Source organism: Corella eumyota, chromosome 5 (assembly GCF_963082875.1).
Source record: "Corella eumyota chromosome 5, kaCorEumy4.1, whole genome shotgun sequence".
NCBI classification, from domain to species: Eukaryota; Metazoa; Chordata; class Ascidiacea; order Phlebobranchia; family Corellidae; genus Corella; species Corella eumyota.
Window position 1 is genome coordinate 15028807 of NC_137494.1, and position 25295 is coordinate 15054101.

The 25295-nt window shown below is 32.9% G+C and overlaps 3 protein-coding genes and 2 pseudogenes across 3 annotated transcripts; 4 read left to right on the forward strand and 1 right to left on the reverse strand.

The window, feature by feature from the left end:
* Positions 1-581: 581 nt before the first annotated feature.
* LOC145752290 (tRNA N6-adenosine threonylcarbamoyltransferase pseudogene) lies at positions 582-1891 on the forward strand (annotated as a pseudogene).
* A 187-nt stretch (positions 1892-2078) lies between these two features.
* LOC145753715 (superkiller complex protein 3-like) lies at positions 2079-11868 on the forward strand. Its single transcript, XM_082570143.1, has 16 exons — positions 2079-2184; positions 2620-2867; positions 3558-3768; positions 4114-4324; positions 4725-4962; positions 5372-5549; positions 5881-6045; positions 6565-6720; positions 7118-7289; positions 7632-7800; positions 8274-8409; positions 8662-8743; positions 9293-9410; positions 9661-9814; positions 10092-10139; positions 10543-11868. Exons 1-16 carry the CDS (start codon positions 2095-2097, stop codon positions 10711-10713), a joined length of 2547 nt encoding a protein of 848 aa, XP_082426269.1. The 5' UTR covers positions 2079-2094; the 3' UTR covers positions 10714-11868.
* A 2609-nt stretch (positions 11869-14477) lies between these two features.
* LOC145752331 (tRNA N6-adenosine threonylcarbamoyltransferase pseudogene) lies at positions 14478-15500 on the forward strand (annotated as a pseudogene).
* A 442-nt stretch (positions 15501-15942) lies between these two features.
* On the forward strand, positions 15943-20365 carry LOC145752482 (uncharacterized). The gene is made up of 5 exons (XM_082568779.1): positions 15943-16083; positions 16555-19161; positions 19324-19433; positions 19732-19898; positions 20077-20365. Exons 2-5 carry the CDS (start codon positions 18400-18402, stop codon positions 20292-20294), a joined length of 1257 nt encoding a protein of 418 aa, XP_082424905.1. The 5' UTR covers positions 15943-16083; positions 16555-18399; the 3' UTR covers positions 20295-20365.
* A 210-nt stretch (positions 20366-20575) lies between these two features.
* LOC145753588 (myosin heavy chain kinase C-like) lies at positions 20576-21935 on the reverse strand. The gene is made up of 2 exons (XM_082569992.1): positions 21642-21935; positions 20576-21480 (listed from the first exon to the last, which is right to left on the reverse strand). The coding sequence occupies exons 1-2, from the start codon at positions 21820-21822 to the stop codon at positions 20576-20578; spliced, it is 1086 nt and encodes a 361-aa protein (XP_082426118.1). The 5' UTR covers positions 21823-21935.
* Between the last annotated feature and the right edge of the window lie 3360 nt (positions 21936-25295).

The window sequence follows — 25295 nt, forward strand, 5'->3', positions numbered from 1 at the left end:
TTATAGATTATAATTGCCCAGTAATTAAGCTGCTGATTAAGTGTGGCTCAGCAGTTCGTCCCGTTTATAGCGCCTCACTCAAGGGCGCTATAGCATTAGATCAGTGGGGATTGAACCCACGACCTCATGTGCAATATAAACTCCTGCTGAGCCAACATTTAATCAGCAGCAATTATAATCTTTGATGTTCCATCATTGCCACTAGGGCGAGGTAACTAATGTTATTGTACGTTAAGGTCTTTTTTACGTCAATGATAAAAAGCTACGCGTTTACGTTATATGAGTTTTCTCCTTCCGATTTAAATGTACGTAAAATGAAATCAGGGGAAGTTTTACGTATCCTTTTCATGCTTAATTTTAATAAATTAGTTCAGATTTGATTCTCTATAAAATTAAAAATATAATAAAGATGCGATTTTGTCATAAGTTTTGTATTGGTTGAAATAATGCTTGAGCATGAACTTTGAGGATAAATTAAAATAAAAAAAAACTGAGATTTATTAGGGGATTTCCCGTCTTACATCATTTTTGCGTTTTCAACAAATTTATATTTTTTTATTAAAGTTATTTAATCACAAACTATGACGTTGACTGTGATAGGATTTGAAGGGGGTGCTAATAAATTAGGGATCGGGATAATTAGACGGGGAGGTGTTATCGAATCCACGGCATACCTACGTCACACCACCTGGCGAGGGGTTTTTACCGCGCGAAACAGCAGAACATCATCGGAAATGGATTCTAACGATTCTTAAACAAGCTCTGGACGAAGCAAAGTTAACTTACAAGGATATTAATTGTATTACGTACACTAAAGGTCCTGGGATGGGAGCTCCTTTAGTGTCAGTAGCAGTCGTAGCAAGGACTCTGGCACAAATATGGAAGAAACCTTTAATTGGGGTTAACCATTGTATTGCCCATATAGAAATGGGACGGTTAATTACGGGGTCACATAACCCAACTGTGTTGTATGTGTCTGGGGGTAATACTCAAGTTATAGCTTATTCTGAGAACAGGTATCGAATATTTGGTGAAACGATTGATATTGCTGTCGGTAACTGTCTCGATCGTTTTGCGAGAATTCTTCATATTTCAAATGACCCAAGTCCTGGGTTTAATATCGAACAAACTGCTAAGAAAGGGAGCAAGTATATCGCACTACCCTATACAGTAAAAGGTATGGACGTGTCGTTTTCAGGGATTCTTTCGTTTATTGAGGATTTAGTTCGGAGTAAAAAACACGAATATTCACCCGAAGATTTATGTTATTCTCTACAAGAAACCCTCTTTGCTATGCTGGTTGAAATCACTGAACGTGCGATGTCACATTGTGGGTCCGAAGAAGTTTTAATAGTAGGAGGGGTAGGTTGTAACTTGCGACTTCAGGAAATGATGGAAGTTATGACCCAGGAGAGAGGGACAAAGTTGTATGCCACTGATATGAGGTTTTGTATTGATAACGGGGCAATGATAGCCCAGGCAGGTTGGGAGATGTTCAGATCTGGGTTTAATTTAATTGACAAGCAAACTCTGTTGGAAGATTCTTGGTGTACGCAAAGGTTTCGAACCGATGAAGTTGAAGTGACTTGGAGGGATGATTGAGTGGTGAAGTCATAATAGTCATGTCAGAGGTGATGATGTCATAAATAGTGATGTCATAGTTATTAATGATAAACATTCTTGATATACTACCAACAATTTTATTCATTTTAAATGCAAGAAGTTAAATGTTAAATGATGTTATAAATAATAATATTAAATATTTTTATCATTTTCAAGCACTCGGTAACGATTCAAAGCTTGACTACACAAGGTCTTGGGTTTAATTCCCACTGCTTTTATGTCAAAGCATTCTTGATAATTGTAAATCTGACAATTAATAAGTTGACTAGCCTGCAATATGGTATCAAAATATTTAATTAACAATGAAAAGTTAGGGCATAAGTAATTTTTAAAGTCCTGATATTAAACAGAAGTTAAAATCTTTTTGGTTCTAATCAATGTTTTGTTTTAGAAAGTTTATTTTAAATTTGCCAATTTTGAAAATAATATTTTTTTTATATTTTTTAAATGAATTTAGATTATTTTTAAATAATGTCAAGTAAAAAAGTTAAAGTTGCTTTAAAACTTGCCAAACAGGAAATTCAGAAGAAAAATTTTGAAGGAGCAATAACACATTGTAATGTAAGTAATGATTTTTTGACTAAATATATATAACTTTTTACACAAGGTATGAGATCATGACAAATCACAAAACTTCTAAAATTTTAAACAAAAAACTTTAAACTTACTAATATTGGTCATAATAACTTTATACAACCAATAAAACCTTACTAAATCTTCTTACATAGATGCTTAAACAGGTTTTAAACCAGTTTTCAAAAGCTGTAAATTAGTGAACAAAAATAATAACATTTTTTATATTTTTTTTTGAAAAGTAGGCAAAAATAGTAGAAAAATTTTATTAAAGCCTATTTTAAAGCGTAGTTAAACTCATTTTAAAACATGATTTAAACGCCTTATGTCAAATGCATTGTTAATAACAAGAATTGATTTTATAAAATCAATAATATTTTTTTTTTACCTTAAATTAACTTTGTTTTTTGTTCTTTCATCCAGGAGGTTTTAGGCAGCGACCCTCACAACTACAACGCTCATGTTTTCCTCGGCTTAAGTTATGCTGAGTTATCTCAACTCAAAACCTCAATCGAGTCTTACCACACTGCCATTAAGTTATCACCTGATGAAGTGTTAGCTTACCATGGATTGGGAAACCTGTTTACAAAACATTGGAAGGGGAATTTAACGAAAGAAAATATTAAAGACAAGATTTTTGCTTATGAAAATTTGATGCGCTTATCTGTTAAGTAAGGTTTTATGTTTTGTTTAATTCTCGCTTTTGTATGCTATATACAATAATCTTTTTATATAAATTTATCCTCGATGTTGGAGGGGTAACTTCACAACATAAACATAGAATAAACCGGCAGCATGGTGTAGTGGTAAGAACACTTGCTACACCACACATGAGGTCGTGGGTTCAATCCCCACTGATCTCAAGCTGTAGCGCCCTTGAGTAAGCCGCTATAAATGGTATGAACTCCTGCTAAGCCAGCACTTAATCAGCAGCATAATTATCAGGCAATTATAATCTATATTAAAAACTCGAGACTGGGTCGGAGTAACTGATGTTACTCTATGTTTAAGTCGCACATTCGACTTTCCCACATTGAGGATAAAGATGTATTAAAAAAAAAAAAAGAATAACAACTGTTAACCCGACCTCCTAGTCTTGGGTTGCCTTTGGCAGTTTGGTATATTATAAATTAAATTTACTTATCATTTAAACTGTTAATTAAGTGTTTGCTCGGCATGAGAGCAGTGGAAATCGAACCCACGATCTCATTTAGTGTAATAAATGTTCTAACCACTACACTATGTTGACTGGTTTATTTAAAAAAATAGATATCATTTTTTAAACTTCAATTTTTTTTAATTTATTTATTTTTTAAACTAAAAGATATTAATTTAGTTTTAAAAATATATTTTTTTTGCAGATCAAATGCTGACAAAATTTTTGATATTATCACAATTCTTTCAAAAAGTTATTGCCAAGTAGAAAGCTATAAAGAAGCAGTCAAAATATTAAAAGAAAATTCCGAATTGGTTAAATCATGTGAAAATAACAAAACATTTTTAAAATCTGTCATTGATGTTATTGTAGCATGTAAAAATCAGGGTTTGGAGCTAAAAGAATATTTTCAGTTTGTAAGTTTTATTATTAACATTTAGTGTTTTAGTATATTTTAGTTCATAGCCAATGGTCAGTATTTTAATTGTCATAATATGGTCACAACTCTTAACTAATTTTTACCACACCACAAATGGCAGTTTTATTTATTTTGTAGGCCCATAAATTAAACATACAAATATATCGTTCACTAAGCTTTGTTTTATATCTAGATGATTTTAATTTAATCAATTTTTTTTAAATTTTTTTAAAAATAATCATTCATAAATTTTTTAATTAAAGTTATTTTGTTAAATGTAGAATTCAAACCTGTATACTATATCAGTATAACCTTAAATTTAATACAATTATTTTATTTACAGATTTTTCAATCAGTTGTTCAATATTGTGATCTACCAGACATACAAATATTGGACAAAGAAAATGCTTTAAATTCAGCTCTGTTAACTTCACCCAATATATTTCCTGATAGTTTTGTTAAAGATTTGGTTGAAACTTCCCAAGAAATGTTAAAATCTGATTCCCAATTTGCGATGGATATCTTAGTTCAGATTCAACTGCAGAATGGATTCAGTAAATTTTTATATATCCTTAGTGTATTATAGTTCATTTTACTGCCTTACTTACACCACCAGTCTAGAGTTTTTTTGTATTAAATTATCCTCAATGTGGGAAGGTCAACTTCACCACCTCAACATAGAGTAACATTTAATACCCTGACCCAGTCTCGAGTTAACTTTTGTAGTTTGTGATATTATTGATTATATTTGCCCAGCAATTAAATTGCTAATTAAATGTTCGCTCAGCAGGAGTTTATACTGTTCATAGTGCATTATTTAAGGGGGCTACAGCATTAGAGCAGTGAGGATTGAACTCACGACCTCATGTAGTGTAGCAAGTGTTCTAACCACTACACCATGTTTTTATCAATATTAAAATAATTTATGTAAAATGCTTTACATTTTATTTTCAGATAATCTTGATATATCATTGGACACCTACAACCAACATATCTCCAATTGTAATGGTCTATACAAGGATATATTACATGCTTATAACTTACATAAAAAGGGGAAACAAAATTACCAACAAATAGTTGAGTTATTAGAGAAAGGGTTGAAAGTTTGTCCTGATTTTTTGCCAGCTTATACTTGCTTGAATAAGGGTTATATTTACCTTCATCAATACTTCACAGCACAGGACAAAACAAGGTAGAATTTGTTTTTAAAAGATTAAACATTTTGACATTTTTTTGTAGTATATATAGATTGATAATTTATTGATATGAAATCAGGTTTAAAAATTTTTACATTTTAAAGCAATTTTTTTGCTGTATTTTTCCATACTTAATGTTGGTAGGCTAAATTTACTACCTAAGCATAGAGTAACATTTGTTACCCTGACCCAGTCTCGAGTTGACTAAGGTGGTTTGGAATAACATTAATTACCCTTTTTTAAAGGGCGTAACATTTGTAGCGCCTTATTCAACAGCGCTACAGCATGAGAGCTTTGGGGATCGTACCTATAACCTTATATTGTGAAGCCAAGTGTTCTAACCACTACACCACGCTGCTGATTTTTAAAAATTGACTAAAAATTCAATTTAAATTATTTTTTTAGGTTAGCTTTACAGTTTTGCAAATCTGTTGAAGAAAATAAGGTAACCAATATAACTTGGTTGGTTAAGATTTCAAAGATATCTGAAATTAAAATTGAAATAATGAAATGTGAGGCTGAAGCACTCAGTAATTCTAATGATCTTTCAACTAAAACATCGGCCATCGATGTCTATGAGAAAGTAAGTTTTTTTTTGGTTTAGTTTCACTTAAACAATTTTTTTTGTATATTTATTTAACCTCGATGTGGGAAAGTCGAATGCGTGACTTAAACATAGAGTAACAATTGTTACTTCGACCCAGTCTCGAGTTGCCTGTGGCAGTTTGGGATATTATTAATTATAATTGCCCGATAAGTAAGCTGTTGATTAAGTGCTGGCTCAGCAGGAGTTTGTACCATTTATAGCACCTTACTCAAGGACACTCATAGTCTCTTATTGAACTAGTGTATATTATCTTTCCACCATAATTAATTTTAAATTCATGATATCTAAATAAAATCTATTTTATTAGTTGATTTCTATTGAACCTAATTCTATTCCATCTCTTATTGGGATCTCAAGATTGATGATAAGTTTAAACAAATTGAACGAAGCATCAAAATATTTGGAAATTGGACAAAGTTTAATGGACAACAATCCAGTTATACAAAGTTTAACAACTTATCTACATTTTCTGGTGAATATTTTTGTACTAAATATACAAATTATATAAATGACATAGTCTGGCAATTAATATATGAGCTTAAAACAAGTTGTGGTTGTAAAGTTTGTATATATATAAGTTCAATTGCTCTGGCAGCATGGTGTCGTAGTTGTTAGAACACTTCCTACACTCGATGAGGTCCTGGAATCGATCTCCACTGCCTTTATGCTGTAGCGCCCTTGAGTAAGGCGCTATAAACGGTATAAACTCCTGCTGAGCCAACACTTAATCAGCTGCATAATAATCGGGCAATTATAATCTATAATATCCCAAATTGTCAAAGACAACCCGAGACTGGGTCGGAGTAACTGATGTAACTCTATGTTTAAGTCGCGCATTCGACTTTCCCACATCGATAATTAAGATATATACAAAAAAAATTTATAGTATCTCAAACTGCCAACTTGAAATTGGATTTTTTTTTTTTTATGACAAAATTTTATGACATTGTTAACCTGTACCTTTATAATTTATCATTTTATTTATTTCTAGAAAAATGACCAAGTTGATGTAATTACTGAACTGACGACACTTTGCAAGGAAAATCCAAACTGTTTTGATTCCCATTTTTATTTAGCCGAAATAATGTGGAAAAAAGATGAAGCGTACAGAAAAGATAAATCAAAATGTCTGGCCACTTTTTTAAAGGTTGGATTTGTTTAAATTTTATTTAGTTCATCTTAATTTAAGTTAAGTTTAAAGTATCACTGACTTTAGGATATTGTCTATTCTTCTTACCTTTTATGATTTTAAATTGATATGGGAGGACTGACTTTCTAAATATTTGAAAAATAATAAGTAGCAATTACTCTTATTCTATTACAGTAAATTAGTAGTAAAACATATCACACCATCTCTATATAATGCAGCTTATGAGATAATATGTCCAATTTACAGGCTTACAAAAAAATAAAACTGCTATTTGTGGTGTGAGGGTAAATTATCAAGCAAATATTAGTTGAAAGTTGCAACCATATTACAACAATTAAAATGCTGATCGTATGGCAGGTCATTGACTATTATTAACCCATTTTTATTATTTAAGGCAGCCAAGTTGGAGCCATACAATGCTGAATGTTTCTTGTACATTGCTCACTACTACAGAGATATTAGTAAAGATTTGTTGAGGGCCAAGAAATGTTATCAGAAATGTTTGGATTTGGATCCTTTTAATGATCAAGCTGGAGCAGCATTAGCTGATCTGCTTACCAATGAAGGTTTGATTAATAAAGAGTGTAGTTGTTAAAACACTTGGTTTTACTACATTAGCTCTTGGGTTTGATCCCCATTGCTCTTATGCTTGGCACCATTGAGTAAGGTGCTATAAACGGTATAAACTTCTGCTGAGCCAGCACTTAATCAGCAGCTCAATTATCAGGCAATTAAAATCTATAATATCCCAAACTGCCACAGGCAACTTGAGACTGGGTTGGAGTAACTGATGTTACTCTATGTTTAAGTCGCGCATTCGACTTTCCCACATCGAGGATAAAGATATATACAAAAATCAATCTTAAAGAATTTTTATTATTTCACAATTTGTTTTTGTTTAATTTTAGGTAATTTTGATTCTGCTATTCTATTGTACGAAAAAATTACAAACTCTAGTGCTCCTGGTGGACAGAAATGGGCCTGGTTAAGATTAGGATTATGTCGGTTAAAAACTAAAGAAACAACAAGTGCCATTACTTGCTTTCAAGCTGCATTAAGAGCGGATGCCAGTGATTAGTAAGTGGAGATTAATAATAAACTAAATACTTGATTAAAATCTGCTACTTTACTCATGTTTTTGGCTGCTTTTAAATTGCTGGTTGTAACATCTTAGCGGAGTGGTAAGAACACTTGCTACACCACACATTAGATCATGGTTCAATCCCCACTGCTCTCATGCTGTAGCACCCTTGAGTAAGGCACTATAAACAATATTACCTCCTGCTGAGCCAGCACTTAATCAATTATTGGGCAATTTTAATCTATATTATCCCAAACTGCCACAGGCAACTTAAGACTGGGTCGGAGTAACTGATGTTACTCTATGTTTAGGTCGTGCATTCGACCTTCCCACATCAAAGTTAAACTTATATACCAAAAAATAAATAAAAAAAACGTTGTCACAACGAATCTATGCTTGTTGTAATTCACCTTATAAAAAAATCTTTTTTAAAATAATATGAAAATAAGTATCATATTTAATGTTATAGTATATGCTGGGAATGCTTAGGTGAAGGGTATCTAAACAGAGGAAGTTACACTGCAGCTTGGAAGTCCTTCAGTCAAGCTCACAAACTTAATCCTTCTTCAGTGTACACTGTGTACCAGATGGCAGCTATTAAACAGGTGATTATGGGGTTAAGATGTGTTTTATAATAAATCAGTAGAGGGCACAATTGTAGAAAACACTGGATCCTATTACGTGGGCTCTTGGGTTTGATCCCCACTGCTTCTATTTTGTACCTACCTAGAATAAGGCTGTAATAATCAAATTGGCCCATGTTTAAGCTGTAAAGTTACTATTTTTGTGAATTAATATGGGTTATTATGTGAATTTTAGACTACTAAATTGACTTAACTTTTAGAATTTATTTCTAGCTGCTGGTTTATCACAACGAAGCAATTGAAAAATATTTTGAAGTTTTAAAAATAAAAGAAAATTATGTTCCAGCATTAAAAGGTAAATGTAACAATATATTTGTAATTAATATTTAAATTAAGTGTTACCATATTTTAAATAATGCTGCTATAACATGCCAGCAGCAGGAACTAAACTTGTGACCTCATGTCCTCCTTAAGGGTGCTACAACATGCCAGCAGTGGGAATCAAACTCGAGATCTTAGGTCTTACCTAACAATGCTACAACATGCCAGCAGTGGGAATCAAACCAAGAACCTCAGGTTTTACTCAAGGATGCTACAACATGTCAACAGTGGAAATCAAACCCAGGACCTCAGGTCTTACTTAAGTATGCTACAACATGCCAGCAGTTAGAATCAAACCCAAGACTTTAGGTCTTACTTAGGATGCTACAACATGCTAGTAGTGAGTTCAAACCCAGAACCTCTGGTATTTTTCCAATAGGATGCAACTTTTAGCAGTAGGAATCAAGTCATGGTTTTAGGCCTAAAAGACCATGTACAGAGCTATCATATGAACTTTTTGCCAAGTCTAAGTTCTTAACATTAAAATGTTTATTCAAAAAAGTTTAAATATTGTTTTTAACAGGCTTGGGTGAATGTTATTGCTCGCTTGCCAGGCAAATGTTATCTGAAGGTCGATATTTAAGTTGTGTTGATCAAATACAGCAAGCTCTCAACCACCTTTGCACCGCTGTGTATGCCAGGTAACTAATAAAGTTGGTTTTTAAATGTTTTCATTTCTGTTAACATCAATGTTCAGTAAACAATTGTATATTTAATATAAATGCTTGAGTCAAAAAACTAGACAACATCCTAATAAACAGCCAATATCATCAGGTTATTATAAAGAGTACTTAAGGCTTGGTTAGAAGAACAAACACTACTTTTTAGTAGACCCTACAGTTTACCTTTTCACCTTGACAAAAAACTTTATTTTTTATTCTTTTTATGTAGAAGTGATCTATCTTGTATATGGAAGTTGTTGGGGGATAGTTGTACAATGTTCCATCCACTACATGCAAGTAATGTTAAGTTGTCTGTGCCTACAGGACTCGGTGATGGGAAATTTAAAAACTTGGCAGAAGTATCTATATTAGGAAAATGTGAGGTAGGTTAAATACTGTTGTAAACTAGTTATAAAGATTTTTTGTGATCTGTTTTTGCTACTGGACCAGCAGTATAATGTAGTAGTTACAACACTTAGCTTTACTACATGGGGCCGTGGGTTTGATCCCCACTGCTTTAATGTTGTAGCGCTCTTGAGTAACGCCCTATACCTGGCATAAAAAGATCATGTACAGAGCTATCATATGAACCTTTTGCTAAGTCTAAGTTCTTAACATTAAAATGTTTATTCAAAAAAGTTTAACTATTGTTTTTAACAGGCTTGGGTGAATGTTATTGCTCGCTTGCCAGGCAAATGTTATCTGAAGGTCGATATTTAAGTATATTTTGATTTTGTTAAATTTAATTTTGGATAATGTTTAACTCTTGATTGTAACAATTGAGGACAAAGTTTATTTTTAAATTTATTCAAGCATAACTACGCGCAAGCAATAATCACTAAATATTAATGGATATAAAAACAACATAAATTCATATTTTAAAACAATAATTAAACAAGCAATTATATTTAATGGTTATGTACAACAAAACAATATTCAAACAAAAATATTTTTAACAATATGTTAAACTTGGTTTTATTATTGTACTTGTATGGACCATGATTTGTAACAAATTTAAAATAATTTGACGTTGTTTTAAAATAACTGATTTGTTGAATTTGCTGGGTTTTGTATTTAATTGGAATTTTATTTGCTTAATTTTTCTTTGCAGATTCTCAAATTATTTTCAGAGAAATTGATAAATCTTTGTTTTTCGCCATCATTTGACCAATCAGTAACTTGTTTGAAAGCTTCGATTGCCTCGGTGTATTTGGAAACCGCTTCGCTGTATCGAGAATTGCGATCATACCACGAACCAATGTTGTTTAAGAGATGTCCGTAAACTTTATATTTTTGTTTGTTCTCGATCGTATTCATTAATCTGAGCCCCTCTGTATATGTTTGAAAGTTGTCGATATCTGCCAACCATTCGCAATACCCGATACTTAACAAACATTCACTCAGTTGAACAATTTTTAGTTCGGCGTTTACTCCAGGTAAGTTTTCTATTCTCGATTTAAGTTCATGCATGAGTGGGATCACGTGATGCTGTACAACACTTTTCATGTTTTGATCTTCCTTTAACATTTCTTCAACTGAATTCGTTATTCCCCAAACACACGACCTCATATTCTCAACATCATTGTCCGGGTCGTTATTATCCTCGAATAAGGAAAATGCGATCGAGTTAAATAGAATGGACTTCAGGTATTTCTTCTGGGTACGAAGATCATCAGCTACAGAATCAACTTGTGATGCAGTTAGCTGAGTTTTGTTTCGAATTATTAAAGTTATTTTGTCTCTGATCTGAGCAACGCGATATTGCTTTTTGGTTTTTAAACAAGCAAGATAGGAAAGTATAAGATTTGAGATGTTTTGTATTTCTGGGTCGTATTCAGAATGCTTCATTGTTGCAGATAAAATGGCGTCGAAATTATTTTCATTTTGTAATTTGCAAACATTTTCTAACAGAATTAAATATTCTGAATTTGTTATCAGTTTTTTGAAAAATTATTGGCTTAGAATTTGTAAAAATTGAAAGTTTGCAATCGTACAAGATTTGCCATTTTGACAAAAATGATATATTGCGTCATAATGGAATTTTTTTTTTTTTGTATATATATCTTTATCCTCGATGTGGGAAAGTCGAATGCGCGACTTAAACATAGAGTAACATAAGTTACTCCGACCCAGTCTCGAGTTGCCTGTGGCAGTTTGGAATATTATAGAGACTATAATTGCCCGGTAATTATGCTGCTGATTAAGTGCTGGCTCAGCAGGAATTCATACCGTTTATAGCGCCTTACTCAAGGGCGCTACAGCTTGAGATCAGTGGGGATTGAACCCACGACCTCATGGTAGTGTAGCAAGAGTTCTTATCACTACACCACGCTGCCGGTTCACGCTACCGGAATTACAACTGACTTGTTACGTTTATGTGATTAAAATATGAGTAATTTTTTTGTTATGTAGAACTTTGTTAGTTGATATTTTTTAAAGTTTTTTAAGCAACAAAACTTACCTTCGTGGTCGATGATTTCTAATAATTCTTGAGACATGATAGATCCACCTAAAAAACAAAATATTTAACATCCGCATGGTAGAGCTAGTGAGCTAATTTCGACTGTCATAAGGTAAAAAATAGGTAATGTGGCATTAGATCAAAAGTTGTTTAGTTTTTTTTCACATTATTGCTACACCATTTTTAATTCAGCCTAATGTTTTTGAATGGATTAAAATAACACACTCTTTAATAAGTTATAAAAACCTATTAGTGTAAGGAGATATTGAAAGTAATTAGAGTGAAAATCAAGAATTTAAGTCGCATTTTTTTCACAGTTTTTTTATATATTTGTTTTTTTATTAAATGTTAGTGTATTTAAAACTTAAAACTTTGTAAATCTATTTTTATATCGGGGTAACTTACCAATTTGTTGTTTTGGTTGGGTTGCAGTTGTGCTTAAATGTGACATAGACGACGATAATTCTGCTTTAGTTGTTTGCGAATCGGTCACGTTGTCTGCTCCAACATTACCCGCATTTTCTTCATCTCTAGCATTTTCTTGAAGAACGACATTTTGAGTAACTTGGTCTGCAAAGTTAAATATTTATTTTAAGTTTAAAGTGTTGCTTACACAAATTAGGTTAAAGTTTAAAGTTACCTGCATATTCTATATTCGTTTCTATCTCTCTGTTATCATGTTTATGAACATGTACATTAACATTAATCGGTGGAACGTCGTTATTCGCCATTTTGCAAATTGTTAAAACTTTAAAGATATGCTTAGTATTACTAGATGCTAACTTTTCGTTGCTTTATCACGAATAAAAATAATTTTATCGCTAAGGCGTCAGTCTTATACTATAGCATTAATATTTACCTAGTTACCCTTTAGTTCTTTCTTTTGTGTTATGCGCTCAAACAACGCTCCAATGTTGTAAAAGAGTTAAAACCACAGACTAAAAACATTCTTTTATTCTCGATCGTATTCATCAATTTTAGCCTTTCCGTAGTTATTTAAAAGTTGTCAATATCACCTCTCACAATACCTGATATAACTTAAACCCTATATTTAGTTGAAATTCGGCGTTTACTCCAGGTAAGTTTTCTACGCTCGATTTAAGTTCATAAATAAATCGTATTTCGTGATTTTAAAGACACTTTTTATGCTTAATTTATTAAATTATTTTTATATAAACATGCCATTTTAATAGGAATTCATTATACCTTTATTTTAAATTGCTGTGTTATTTTATACCTTTTTATGTTGTTGTAGATATTTATAGAGTTTTTAAATAAAGTAGGGCTTTAAACTGTATTGTAGAGAGTTCTAGAAATAGCTCTACGGGCAAGTATATTTAAGCCTATGTTAAACGTAAGTCGACGTAGCCTGCTTTAAGACCTACTCGTTTTTGCGTAACCAATTTAGGCAAGCGTATTTTTGAATTCATTGCTAAGGCGCCAGTCTTACAATATAGCGATATCGTTTCCCTAGTTACCTTTCTCTGTTTCAATGCTAGGTTTGTTATTGATGTATTTCGAAACTGCTTTTTTCTTTTGTAATCAGCGCTCGAACAACGGCACCAATGTTGATTAAGAAAGTTCCGTTGACTAAATATTATCGTTTATTCTCGTTCTCTTTCACCCATCTGAGCCTTATTGTATATATTGAAAACTTGTCGGTACCTGCTAACAAATATTCAGTTGGCGCTTTAAACATTTTTTTTTGTATATATCTTTATTCTTGATGTGGGAAAGTCGAATGCGCGACCTAAACATAGAGTAACATTTGTTACTCTGACCCAGTCTCGAGTTACCTGTGGCAGTTTGGGATATTATATAGATTATAATTGACCGATAATTATACTGCTGATTAAGTGCTGGCTCAGCAGGAGTTCGCCCCGTGTATAGCGCCTTTTTTGTATATATCTTTATCCTCGATGTGGGAAAGTCGAATGCGCGACTTAAACATAAAGTAACATTGGTTACTTCGACCCAGTCTCGAGTTGCCTGTGGCAGTTTGGGATATTATAGATTATAATTGCCTGATAATTATACTGCTGATTAAGTGCTGGCTCAGCAGTTCGTTCCGTTTATAGCGCCTTACTCAAGGGCGCTACAGCATGAGATCAATGGAGATTGAACCTACGACCTCGTGTGTATTATAAACTCCTGCTGAGCCAACACTTAATCAGCAGCAATTATAATCTTTAATATTCCATCACTGCTACTAGGGCGAGGTAACTAATGTTATTTTATGTTAAGGTCTTTTTTACGTCAATGATAAAAAGCTACGCGTTTACGTTATATGAGTTTTCTCCTTTCCGTTTAAGTGTACGTAAACTGAAATCACGTGAAGTTTTACGTAACTTTTCATGCTTAATTTTAATAAATTAGTTTAAATTTATTTTCTATAAAATTAAAGATGTAATAGAAATACAATTTTGTCATTAGTTTTGTATTGGTTGAAACAATGCTCGAGCATAAACTTTGAGGATAAATTAAATAAAAAAAACTGAGATTTATTAGGGGATTTCCCGTCTTACATCATTTTTGCATTTTTAACAGCTTTGTATTTTTCGTTAAAGTTGATTTAATCACAAACTATGACGTTGACTGTGATAGGATTTGAAGGGAGTGCTAATAAATTAGGGATCGGGATAATTAGAGACGGGGAGGTGTTATCGAATCCACGGCATACCTACGTCACACCGCCTGGCGAAGGGTTTTTACCGCGCGAAACAGCAGAACATCATCGAAAATGGATTCTAACGATTCTTAAACAAGCTCTGGACGAAGCAAAGTTAACTTACAAGGATATTGATTGTATTGCGTACACTAAAGGTCCTGGGATGGGAGCTCCTTTAGTGTCAGTAGCAGTGGTAGCAAGGACTCTGGCACAAATATGGAATAAACCTTTAATTGGGGTTAACCATTGTATTGCCCATATAGAAATGGGACGGTTAATTACGGGGTCACATAACCCAACTGTGTTGTATGTGTCTGGGGGTAATACTCAAGTTATAGCTTATTCTGAGAACAGGTATCGAATATTTGGTGAAACGATTGATATTGCTGTCGGTAACTGTCTCGATCGTTTTGCGAGAATTCTTCATATTTCAAATGACCCAAGTCCTGGGTTTAATATCGAACAAACTGCTAAGAAAGGGAGCAAGTATATTGCGCTACCTTATACAGTAAAAGGTATGGATGTGTCTTTTTCAGGGATTCTTTCGTTTATTGAGGATTTAGTTCGGAGTAAAAAACACGAATATTCACCTGAAGATTTATGTTATTCTCTACAAGAAACCCTCTTTGCTATGCTGGTTGAAATTACTGAATGAGCAATGTCACATTGTGGGTCCGAAGAAGTTTTAATAGTAGGAGGGGTGGGTTGTAACTTGCGACTTCAGGAAATGATGGAAGTTATGACCCAGGAGAGAGAGGCAAAGTTGTATGCCACTGATATGAGGTTTTGTATTGACAATGGGGCAATGATAGCCCAGGCAGGTTGGGAGATGTTCAGATCTGGGTTTAATTTAATTGACAAGCAAACTCTGTTGGAAGATTCTTGGTGTACGCAAAGGTTTCGAACCGATGAAGTTGAAGTGACTTGGAGGGATGATTGAGTGATGATGTCATAATACTGATGTCAAAGGTGATGATGTCATAAGTAGTGATGTCATAGTTAATAATGATAAACATTCTTGATATATTACCAACAACTTTAAACTTTTTAAATGCAAGAAGTTAAATTTTAAACGATATCATAAATAATAATATTAATCATTTTATCATTTTCAAGCACTCGGTAACGATTCAAAGCTTGACCACTTAAGGTTTTGGGTTTAATTCCCACTGCTTCTATGCCAAAGCATTCTTGATAATTGTAAATCTAACAATTGTTAGGTTGAACGTCTTGCGATATGGTATCAAAATATTTAATTAACAATGAAAAGTTAGGGCATAAGTAATTTTTATAGTCCTTATATTAAACGCGAAGTTGAAATCTTTTTGGTTCTAATCGCTGTTTTGTATTAGAAAATTAATTTTAAATTTTTCCGATTTTAAAAATCATATTTTTTTTATATTTTTTAAATGAATTTAGATTATTTTGAAATAATGTCAAGTAAAAAAGTTAAAGTTGCTTTAAAACTTGCCAAACAGGAAATTCAGAAGAAAAACTTTGAAGGAGCAATAACACATTGTAATGTAAGTAATTATCTGTTAAAACCTTTTATGATTTTTCGACAACTAAATATATATAACTTTATACACAAGGTATGAGATCATGACAAATCACAAAACCTTTAAAATTTTAAACAAAAAACTTTAAACTTACTAATATTGGTCATAATAACTTTATACAACCAATAAAACCTTACTAAATCTTCTTACATAAATGCTTAAACAGGTTTTAAACCAGTTTTCAAAAGCTGTAAATTAGTGAACAAAAATAATAACATTTTTTGGTATATTTTTTTAAAAAGTTGGCAAAAATAGTAGAAAAATTTTATTAAAGCCTATTTTAAAGCGTAGTTAAACTCATTTTATAACATGATTTAACTGCTTTATGTCAAATTCATTGTTAATAACAAGAATTGATTTTATAAAATCAATAATATTTTAACATTCTTCATTGACAAAGCTCTAAAATTAACTTTGTTTTTGTTTTTAATCCAGGAGGTTTTAGACAGCGACCCTCACAACTACAATGCTCATGTTTTCCTTGGCTTAAGTTATGCTGAGTTATCTCAACTCAAAAACTCACTTGAGTCTTACCACTCTGCTATTAAGTTATCACCTGATGAAGTGTTAGCTTACCATGGATTGGGGAACCTGTTTACAAAACATTGGAAGGGGAATTTAACGAAAGAAAATATTAAAGACAAGATTTTTGCTTATGAAAGTTTGATGCGCTTATCTATGGTGGCCTATTAGTGCCACCACAATTTTACCTACAGTTTTAGATAAAGCTACAAAAGTAAACGCATTTGCAAACGTAAACGCAAAGTCAAACGCATTTGCAAACGTAAAGTCAAACGCATTTGCAAACGTAAACGCGAAGTCAAACGCAATTGCAAATGCAAAGTCAAACGCATTTGCAAACGTAAACGCAAAGTCAAACGCATTTGCAAACGTAAACGCAAAGTGAAACGCAATTGCAAACGTAAACGCAAAGTCAAACGCATTTGCAAATGTAAACGCAAAGTCAAACGCATTTGCAAACGTAAACGCAAAGTAAAACGCATTTGCAAACGTAAACGCAAAGTCAAACGCATTTGCAAACGTAAACGCAAAGTCAAACGCATTTGCAAACGTAAAGTCAAACGCATTTGCAAACGTAAACGTAAAGTCAAACGCATTTGCAAACGTAAACGCAAAGTCAAACGCATTTGCAAACGTAAACGCAAAGTCAAACGCATTTGCAAACGTAAACGCAAAGTGAAACGCAATTGCAAACGTAAACGCAAAGTCAAACGCATTTGCAAATGTAAACGCAAAGTCAAACGCATTTGCAAACGTAAACGCAAAGTAAAACGCATTTGCAAACGTAAACGCAAAGTCAAACGCATTTGCAAACGTAAACGCAAAGTCAAACGCATTTGCAAACGTAAACGCAAAGTCAAACGCATTTGCAAACGTAAAGTCAAACGCATTTGCAAACGTAAACGCAAAGTCAAACGCATTTGCAAACGTAAACGCAAAGTCAAACGCATTTGCAAACGTAAACGCAAAGTCAAACGCATTTGCAAACGTAAACGCAAAGTCAAACGCATTTGCAAACGTAAACGCAAAGTCAAACGCATTTGCAAACGTAAACGCAAAGTCAAACGCATTTGCAAACGTAAACGCAAAGTCAAACGCATTTGCAAACGTAAACGCAAAGTGAAACGCATTTGCAAACGCAAATTTTGTTTTTTCGACCTGGCCGAAGAGTGCCAGTGCCAGTGTTTCCATCACAAAATGTTAAAAGTTGTTAAACATTTAAAAAAACTATTTTTTATTCATCTGCAATGTATTATTTATATGCATTAAAAGCAATTTAAAAATACAAAGTGTAGAATTGTAATAAAATATTTTAATATTTATCGAAATTTAACTGGAAACTATGTTTGTCATGAGCTGGTAAAACGCATGATTGCTGAAGAATTCTTAAATTGCGTTTTTGTACAAGTTTGTTGTCATTCATATCAAGGTGTAAGGTAAATACAAGTCCTAGGCGGGTAGTAACTTAAGCTACCACGACACTAAAGGTGACTATTAACTAGGCAGCTAGGTGATCAGATTTTAAGTTGCTTGCAGTTTTAATTTTTTTCCTGGATGTGCAATGGCTAACTTCACTCACATCTTTGTTACTGCGACTTAGTCATTAGTTTTCTTTGCCTGTTTAGTATGTTATTGATTATAGTTGCTGGCCTCTTGTCGAATGGTTTTGGCTTAGCAGCAGACCAGAGTTTGTGTAACTTATTTTTTTCTAATTCCAACAGTTTTTATGGCCTTTAAGGTTCCCTCTAGAGTTTTAAAATGTCTTTACCCAAACATGATTTAGTAAATCCTGATTGGAAAAGTGATGATAAGTTGGCCACTCATTTACAAGATTTAGTAAAGAAACTATTTAAGCGAAAAGAAATACTTGACTTTGTTAAACGTGACTTTCCTCAGTATACATGGAGCCTAAGGACTCTCTGCCGCCGTCTTCAACATTTTAATATAACTTATACTAATCGAACGATATCTTTAAACGAAGTCAAGCTAACAGTACATAAGGAACTTCAGGGACCAGGTAAATTTTTGGGATATAGAGCCATGCAACAGAAACTCAGAATTCAACATAATATGAATGTGCCAAGAGATCTTGTCTATGCAGCAATGTCAGAATTGGACCCAGAAGGCCTTCAATCAAGAATACCAGGAAAAAAAAGGCCTAAAAAGGGGTATTTTACTAGTAAAGGGTCCGATTGGGTGCATTCACTTGATGGACATTGTAAGTTAATGGGTTTTCAAAGAAGTACCTTTCCTCTAGCTGTTTATGGCTGTATTGATACAGCCAGCCGTAAGCTGTTATGGCTTCGAATCTGGAAAGATAATTGTGACCCAAAACTAATAGGACGTTGGTACTTTGACTATTTGTATGAGAAAAAAATTATTGCAAAATTTATTCGACTTGACAAAGGCACAGAAACTGGAATTATGGCTACAATGCATGCATTTCTTAGAGGACAGTATTCTGAGATTGCTACTAATGCGGGCAATACAGTCATCTATGGAAAATCAACTTCAAATCAAGTTTGTTATCTTATAAACTATATATAAATTGTATATATACATAAAATAGTATTGTAAAATTGTATATATATATTATAATTTTTTTCGGGGAATAAAGATACTTTATCCTATTTATACTATTATACATCAGGTGTATAAAAGTGTGGTGTATTTTTTACATAGATTGAGAGATGGTGGAAAGAATTGCATGAAAGACTTGAAAAATATTTTAAAGGCCAATTAATGTTTTTGAAAGATAATGGCCATTACAACCCTGAAAGTGCCCTAGACAGGTAAGATGTATATAGGCCTTTATATCTTTATCCTCGATGTGGGAAGGTCGAATGCGCGACCTAAACATAGAGTAACAAGAGTTACCCCAACCCAGTTTTGAATTGCCTGTGTCAGTTTGGGATATTATAGATTTATAATTGCCCAATAATTACGCTGCTGATTAAGTGCCGTGGGGATTGAACCCAAGACCCTGTGTATGGTAAACAAGTGTTCTGACCACTACACCACGCTGCCGGTAAAGATCACACTCCCAACCAAATATATTAAGTTTTTCTAGGATGCATTTCTTTTTAACAGAGATGCACTTGCATTTGTGTACATACCTGTGTTGGAAAGGGAGATGAAAGATTTTGTCAATAACTGGAACACCCATAGAATTCGTTATCAAAAAAGTACTTATCTTCCTGATGGCATTCCTGATCATATATACAATTTTCCAGAAAAATATGGACTTAGAAAGTGTGGTTAGTTATAGTTAATAATGCATCAGACCATGTATATTAAATATCTTTAACGCATGTTATTTAACTTGTTTTAAAATCATTCCACGAAAGCAATATAAGAACAACATGTTGTAAAGTTTCCATGCTTAGAGATCAAATGTCACACGTCAAGTTGCTAAGGCATTTAATATTTTTGAAGGGCAAACATTAACAGATGTTCAATTGAAGGAAGTTGCTGATGTATCAGAAGTACTTAAAGTTCCCAATGATTTTTTGTTACCTGCTCAAAGGAGTATGTTTGAAAACTGTGTTGCCGACCCTTATCAATTATCTGCTAATAAGTGTGTAGAAACTTATTTGCTATTGAAACAAGCTGTTGTATCTAAACTTAATAATGTCCCTCACTTTATATTTTAAAAAATTACTATGTATTCATTTGTGTAATTTTCAGTGAACTGTATGGAATTTGTTCAAATAATCAAATTAATTCTTGGAACACAAGTTTATTTTATCTATATATACAGCAAACATATAAAAGTGAGAGAAAATGTAAAATCATAAACACTTTAATAAAGATAAGTAAAATTTCAGTCTAAAAAATATTGTCAGTGTTCAGTGTATTTAAATAGTTTATTTTTTCACCTACTTTTACTAGCAGTACAACAAGTCATGGTTAAATTGGGTAAAAACAAAAACATTTACATCTTTAAATCTAGCAGTTTGCAATAATCATTGCATTCATGGTCTGCAATAAAGTTAGTTATTGCAGTTGGTCCTATATTTCCAGCACAAAAATGTGTGCTTCCGTCATCATTTATTGGATTTAGAGATGCAATTTCAGGGTCTGTGTATGTTAAAATCCCGCCTTGGAGGTCAGTGAGGAGCAACTGCTGATCAGAATGGGAATAACTGAAGTGGGCTAAACAAGCAGCTTTTTGAAATGCAACTGCATTAGTGTCACCACATTTTTTACCATCATTTGATATGTACTTTTTAAAAGATCCTTCTATGTATTCCTCTATGGTAACAAACTCCCAATCCCCATCATTTAAAAGTTTTCCAAAATAAATTCTAGTGTATTTTGGCACATATCCAAACTGTTTATTAGATAATGCTTGAGCAGTTTTTGCCAATTGTGCAGCAAAATTGGTTGCAAGCATATGCATTTGGACAATTTTTCGCGTATGCTCTTCTGGAGTTTGATTTGTTGCTTTTAAAGCACCCAGTGTCTCTGGAAGATATTTTTTCAGTACCCAAGTGCCAGGCAATATATTAGAGGAAGATTGCACTTTATAGGCCTTTCTGAAACCCCCTTCACTAAAATTATTTTTTTCCATCTTAATGTCTATTTCTATTTCAGAAGTCCACATCAGTTTCAAAATATTGAAATCTGAGATTTTTAATTTTGTATTTGTGGCCTCGTAAACATTTCCTAACTTTATCATTTCCATTACAGATAAACTTTTTGGAATAGGGTAATTTATTTCCAAACAAGGCTGTTGTTGTCTGATGTCCTTACTAGTTTTCTTTTTCTTAATCAAAGGCAAAGACATTGGGTCACTTATTTTATCCATTTCAATATTAGGGACTAATTTAATTTTTTCTGAAATAGCACGAATGTAAACTACTCTGAAATTGGGTAATTGGGAAAGAAGGGTACACTATCGCAGGTTAAATCTTCTTCTATAAATGAAAAATGACTGTTGCAAGCCTCTTTAATATTTTCAATGCTTACCTCATCAAAAAAATACGGAACAAACTCACGAGCTCCAATTTTTGAGTATTTTTGAGCTCTACCTGAGACTTCAGGGCTACATCTTTGGATGGTAATGCTCTTTTGTTGAATAATTTGGGATGTATTTAACTTACTCGTTGTTTTGGTTTCAGGTTCTTTTGACCGTTTTCTTTTCATTTCTTCCTTATACTTGTTCCACATATCTGTCATTTTAACTAGCCTATTTTAAAAACTATATTTAAAAGTTTTGTTTTGTAATCTGGCAATGGCACATCACTAGCATGTTTTATATCAATTGTCAGCTGACCCATTTTTACTACCTTTAACAATTATTAGCTGCCTGTTACTAAGTTTGAAATAAACTTTTCTTTTGAAGCTATACACTAGTAATTAATAATCATATTTTATTTTTTCTGTCGTGTATACAAATTTGCTCTTGGTAAGATTTATAATGATAAGCAAGTACTAAACGACAGCCAAATCCAAAACACAAATCAGTGAAGCGGAAATGCTTTTTAGTGTTACCAAATTAATGTGTATAATTTTAATAAATAATAGTATCTTTTATTATCACCAAACACATATGTCTAAAATAAAGAAAGTTTCTATTCTTGCATAAAATTAATACCCTTTAAATGGAAAATTGCATTATTAAATGTAAAGAAATGCGTTTTTTGGAATGGAAACACTTGGCACTGGCACTCTTCGGCCAGGTCGGAAAAACAAAATTTGCGTTTGCAAATGCGTTTTACTTTGCGTTTACGTTTGCGAATGCGTTTGACTTTGCGTTTACGTTTGCAATCGCGTTTGACTTTGCGTTTACGTTTGCAAATGCGTTCGACTTTGCGTTTACGTTTGCAAATGCGTTTGACTTTGCGTTTACGTTTGTAAATGCGTTTGACTTTGCGTTTACGTTTGCAAATGCGTTTGACTTTGCGTTTACGTTTGCAAATGCGTTTGACTTTGCGTTTACGTTTGCAAATGCGTTTGACTTTACGTTTGCAAATGCGTTTGACTTTGCGTTTACGTTTGCAAATGCGTTTGACTTTGCGTTTACGTTTGCAAATGCGTTTGACTTTGCGTTTACGTTTGCAAATGCGTTTGACTTTGCGATTACGTTTGCAATTGCGTTTGACTTTGCGTTTACGTTTGCAAATGCGTTTGACTTTGCGTTTACGTTTGCAAATGCGTTTGACTTTGCGTTTACGTTTGCAAATGCGTTTGACTTTGCGTTTACGTTTGCAAATGCGTTTGACTTTGCGTTTACGTTTGCAAATGCGTTTGACTTTGCGTTTGCAAATGCGTTTGACTTTGCGTTTACGTTTGCAAATGCGTTTGACTTTGCGATTACGTTTGCAAATGCGTTTGACTTTGCGTTTACGTTTGCAAATGCGTTTGACTTTGCGATTACGTTTGCAAATGCGTTTGACTTTGCGTTTACGTTTGCAAATGCGTTTGACTTTGCGTTTACGTTTGCAAATGCGTTTGACTTTGCGTTTACGTTTGCAAATGCGTTTACTTTTGTAGCTTTATCTAAAATTATAGGTAAAATTGTGGTGGCACTAATAGGCCACCATACTTATCTGATAAGTAAGGTTTTATGTTTTGTTTAATTGTTGCCCTAAACATAGAGTAACAACAGTTATTCCGACCCAGTCTCGAGTTGACTACGACAGTTTGGGATATTATAGATTATAATTGCTTGTTAATTAAACTGCTAATTAAGAGTTTACTCGGCATGAGAGCAGTGGGGATCAAACCCAGGACCTCATTTAGTGTAATAAGTGTTCTTACCACTACACTACACTGACTGGTTTATTTAAAAAAATAGATATAATTTTTTAAATTTAATCATTTTTTAAACTAAAAGATATCAACTTAGTTTTAAAAATGTATTTTTTTTCGCAGATCAAATGCTGACAAAATTTTTGATATTATCACAATTCTTTCAAAAAGTTATTGCCAAGTTAAAAACTATAAAGAAGCAATCAAAATATTAAAAGAAAATTCTGAAATGGTTAAATCATGTAAAAAATCCGAAACATTTTTTAAATCTGTTGTTGATGTTATTGTAGCATGTAAAAATCATGGTTTGGAGCTAAAAGAATATTTTCAGTTTGTAAGTTTTATTATTAACATTTATTATTTGTGTGCTATTTACGATATTTGTGTGCTATTTACGATAAATAGAAATTTATCCTTGATGTGGGAAAGTCAACTTCACAACCTAAACATAGAGTAACATCAGTTACCCCGACCCAGTCTCGAGTTACCTTTGCCAGTTTGGGATATTATAGATTATATTTGCCAAATAATTATGCTGCTGATTAAGTGCTGGCACAGCAGGAGTTCATACCGTTTATAGTGCCTTACTCAAGGGCGCTACAGCATGAGAGCAGTGGGGATTGAACCCACAACCTCATGTGTGGTGTAGCAATAGATTGTATTTGCCTGATAATCGGGGCATTCATAGCCTCTTTTTGAACTAGTGTATTTTAACATTTTTGTCATCTAAAATTGTTTTTAAATTTATGATATCTAAATATATTAAAATATATTTTATTAGTTCATAGCTGCTGAACCAAACTGTATTCCATCTCTTATTGGGATCTCAAGGTTGATGATAAGTTTAAACAAATTGAAAGAAGCAGCGAAATATTTAGAAATTGGACAACGTTTAATGGACAACAATCCAGTTATAGAAAGTTTAACAACTTATCTACATTTTCTGGTGAATATTTTTGTACTGAATATACAAATTATATAAATGATCCGGCAATTAATATCTACATGAGCTTAAAACAAGTTGTGGTTGTAAAGTTTGTATATATATAAGTTCAATTGCTCTGGCAGCATGGTATTGTAGTTGTTAGAACACTTCCTACACTCGATGAGGTTCTGGGATCAATCCCCACTGCTCTCTTGCTGTAGCGCCTTTAAGTAAGGCGCTATAAACGGTATGAACTCCTGCTGAGCCAGCACTTAATCAGCAACTTAATTATCGGGCAACTTTAATCTATAAAATTCCAAACTGCCACAGGCAACTCAGGAGTGGGTCGGAGTAACTGATGTTTCTCTATGTTTAGGTCGCGCATTCGACTTTCCCGCATCGAGGATTAAGATATATACAAAAAAAAGGCAACTCGAAACTGGTCGGGGTAACAAAAATTTTATGACATTGTTAACCTGGATGATTATATTTTTATCATTATATTTATTTCTAGAAAAATGACCAAGTTGATGTTATTACTGAACTGACGACACTTTGCCAGGAAAATTCAAACTGTTTTGATTCCCATTTTTACTTAGCCAAAATAATGTGGAAAAAAGATGAAGCGTACAGAACAGATAAATCAAAATGCTTGGCCACTTTTTTAAAGGTTAGATTTGTTTAAATTTCATTTAGTTCATCTTAATTTAATTTAAGTTTAAAGTATCATTGACCTTAGGATATTGTCTATTTTTTCTCTTCTTTTATGATTTTAAATTGATATGGAATGACTGACTTTCTAAATATATGAAAAATAATATTTTTTTACCAAATCTCAGGTGATAATGTCGATTCCTCGCTGATAGTTTTTTAGTTCACTAGCACTTACACTCATCCTATTACAATAATTTAGTAGTAAAACATATCACACCATCTCTATATGATTAAGCTTAGTAGATATGTATGTCCAATT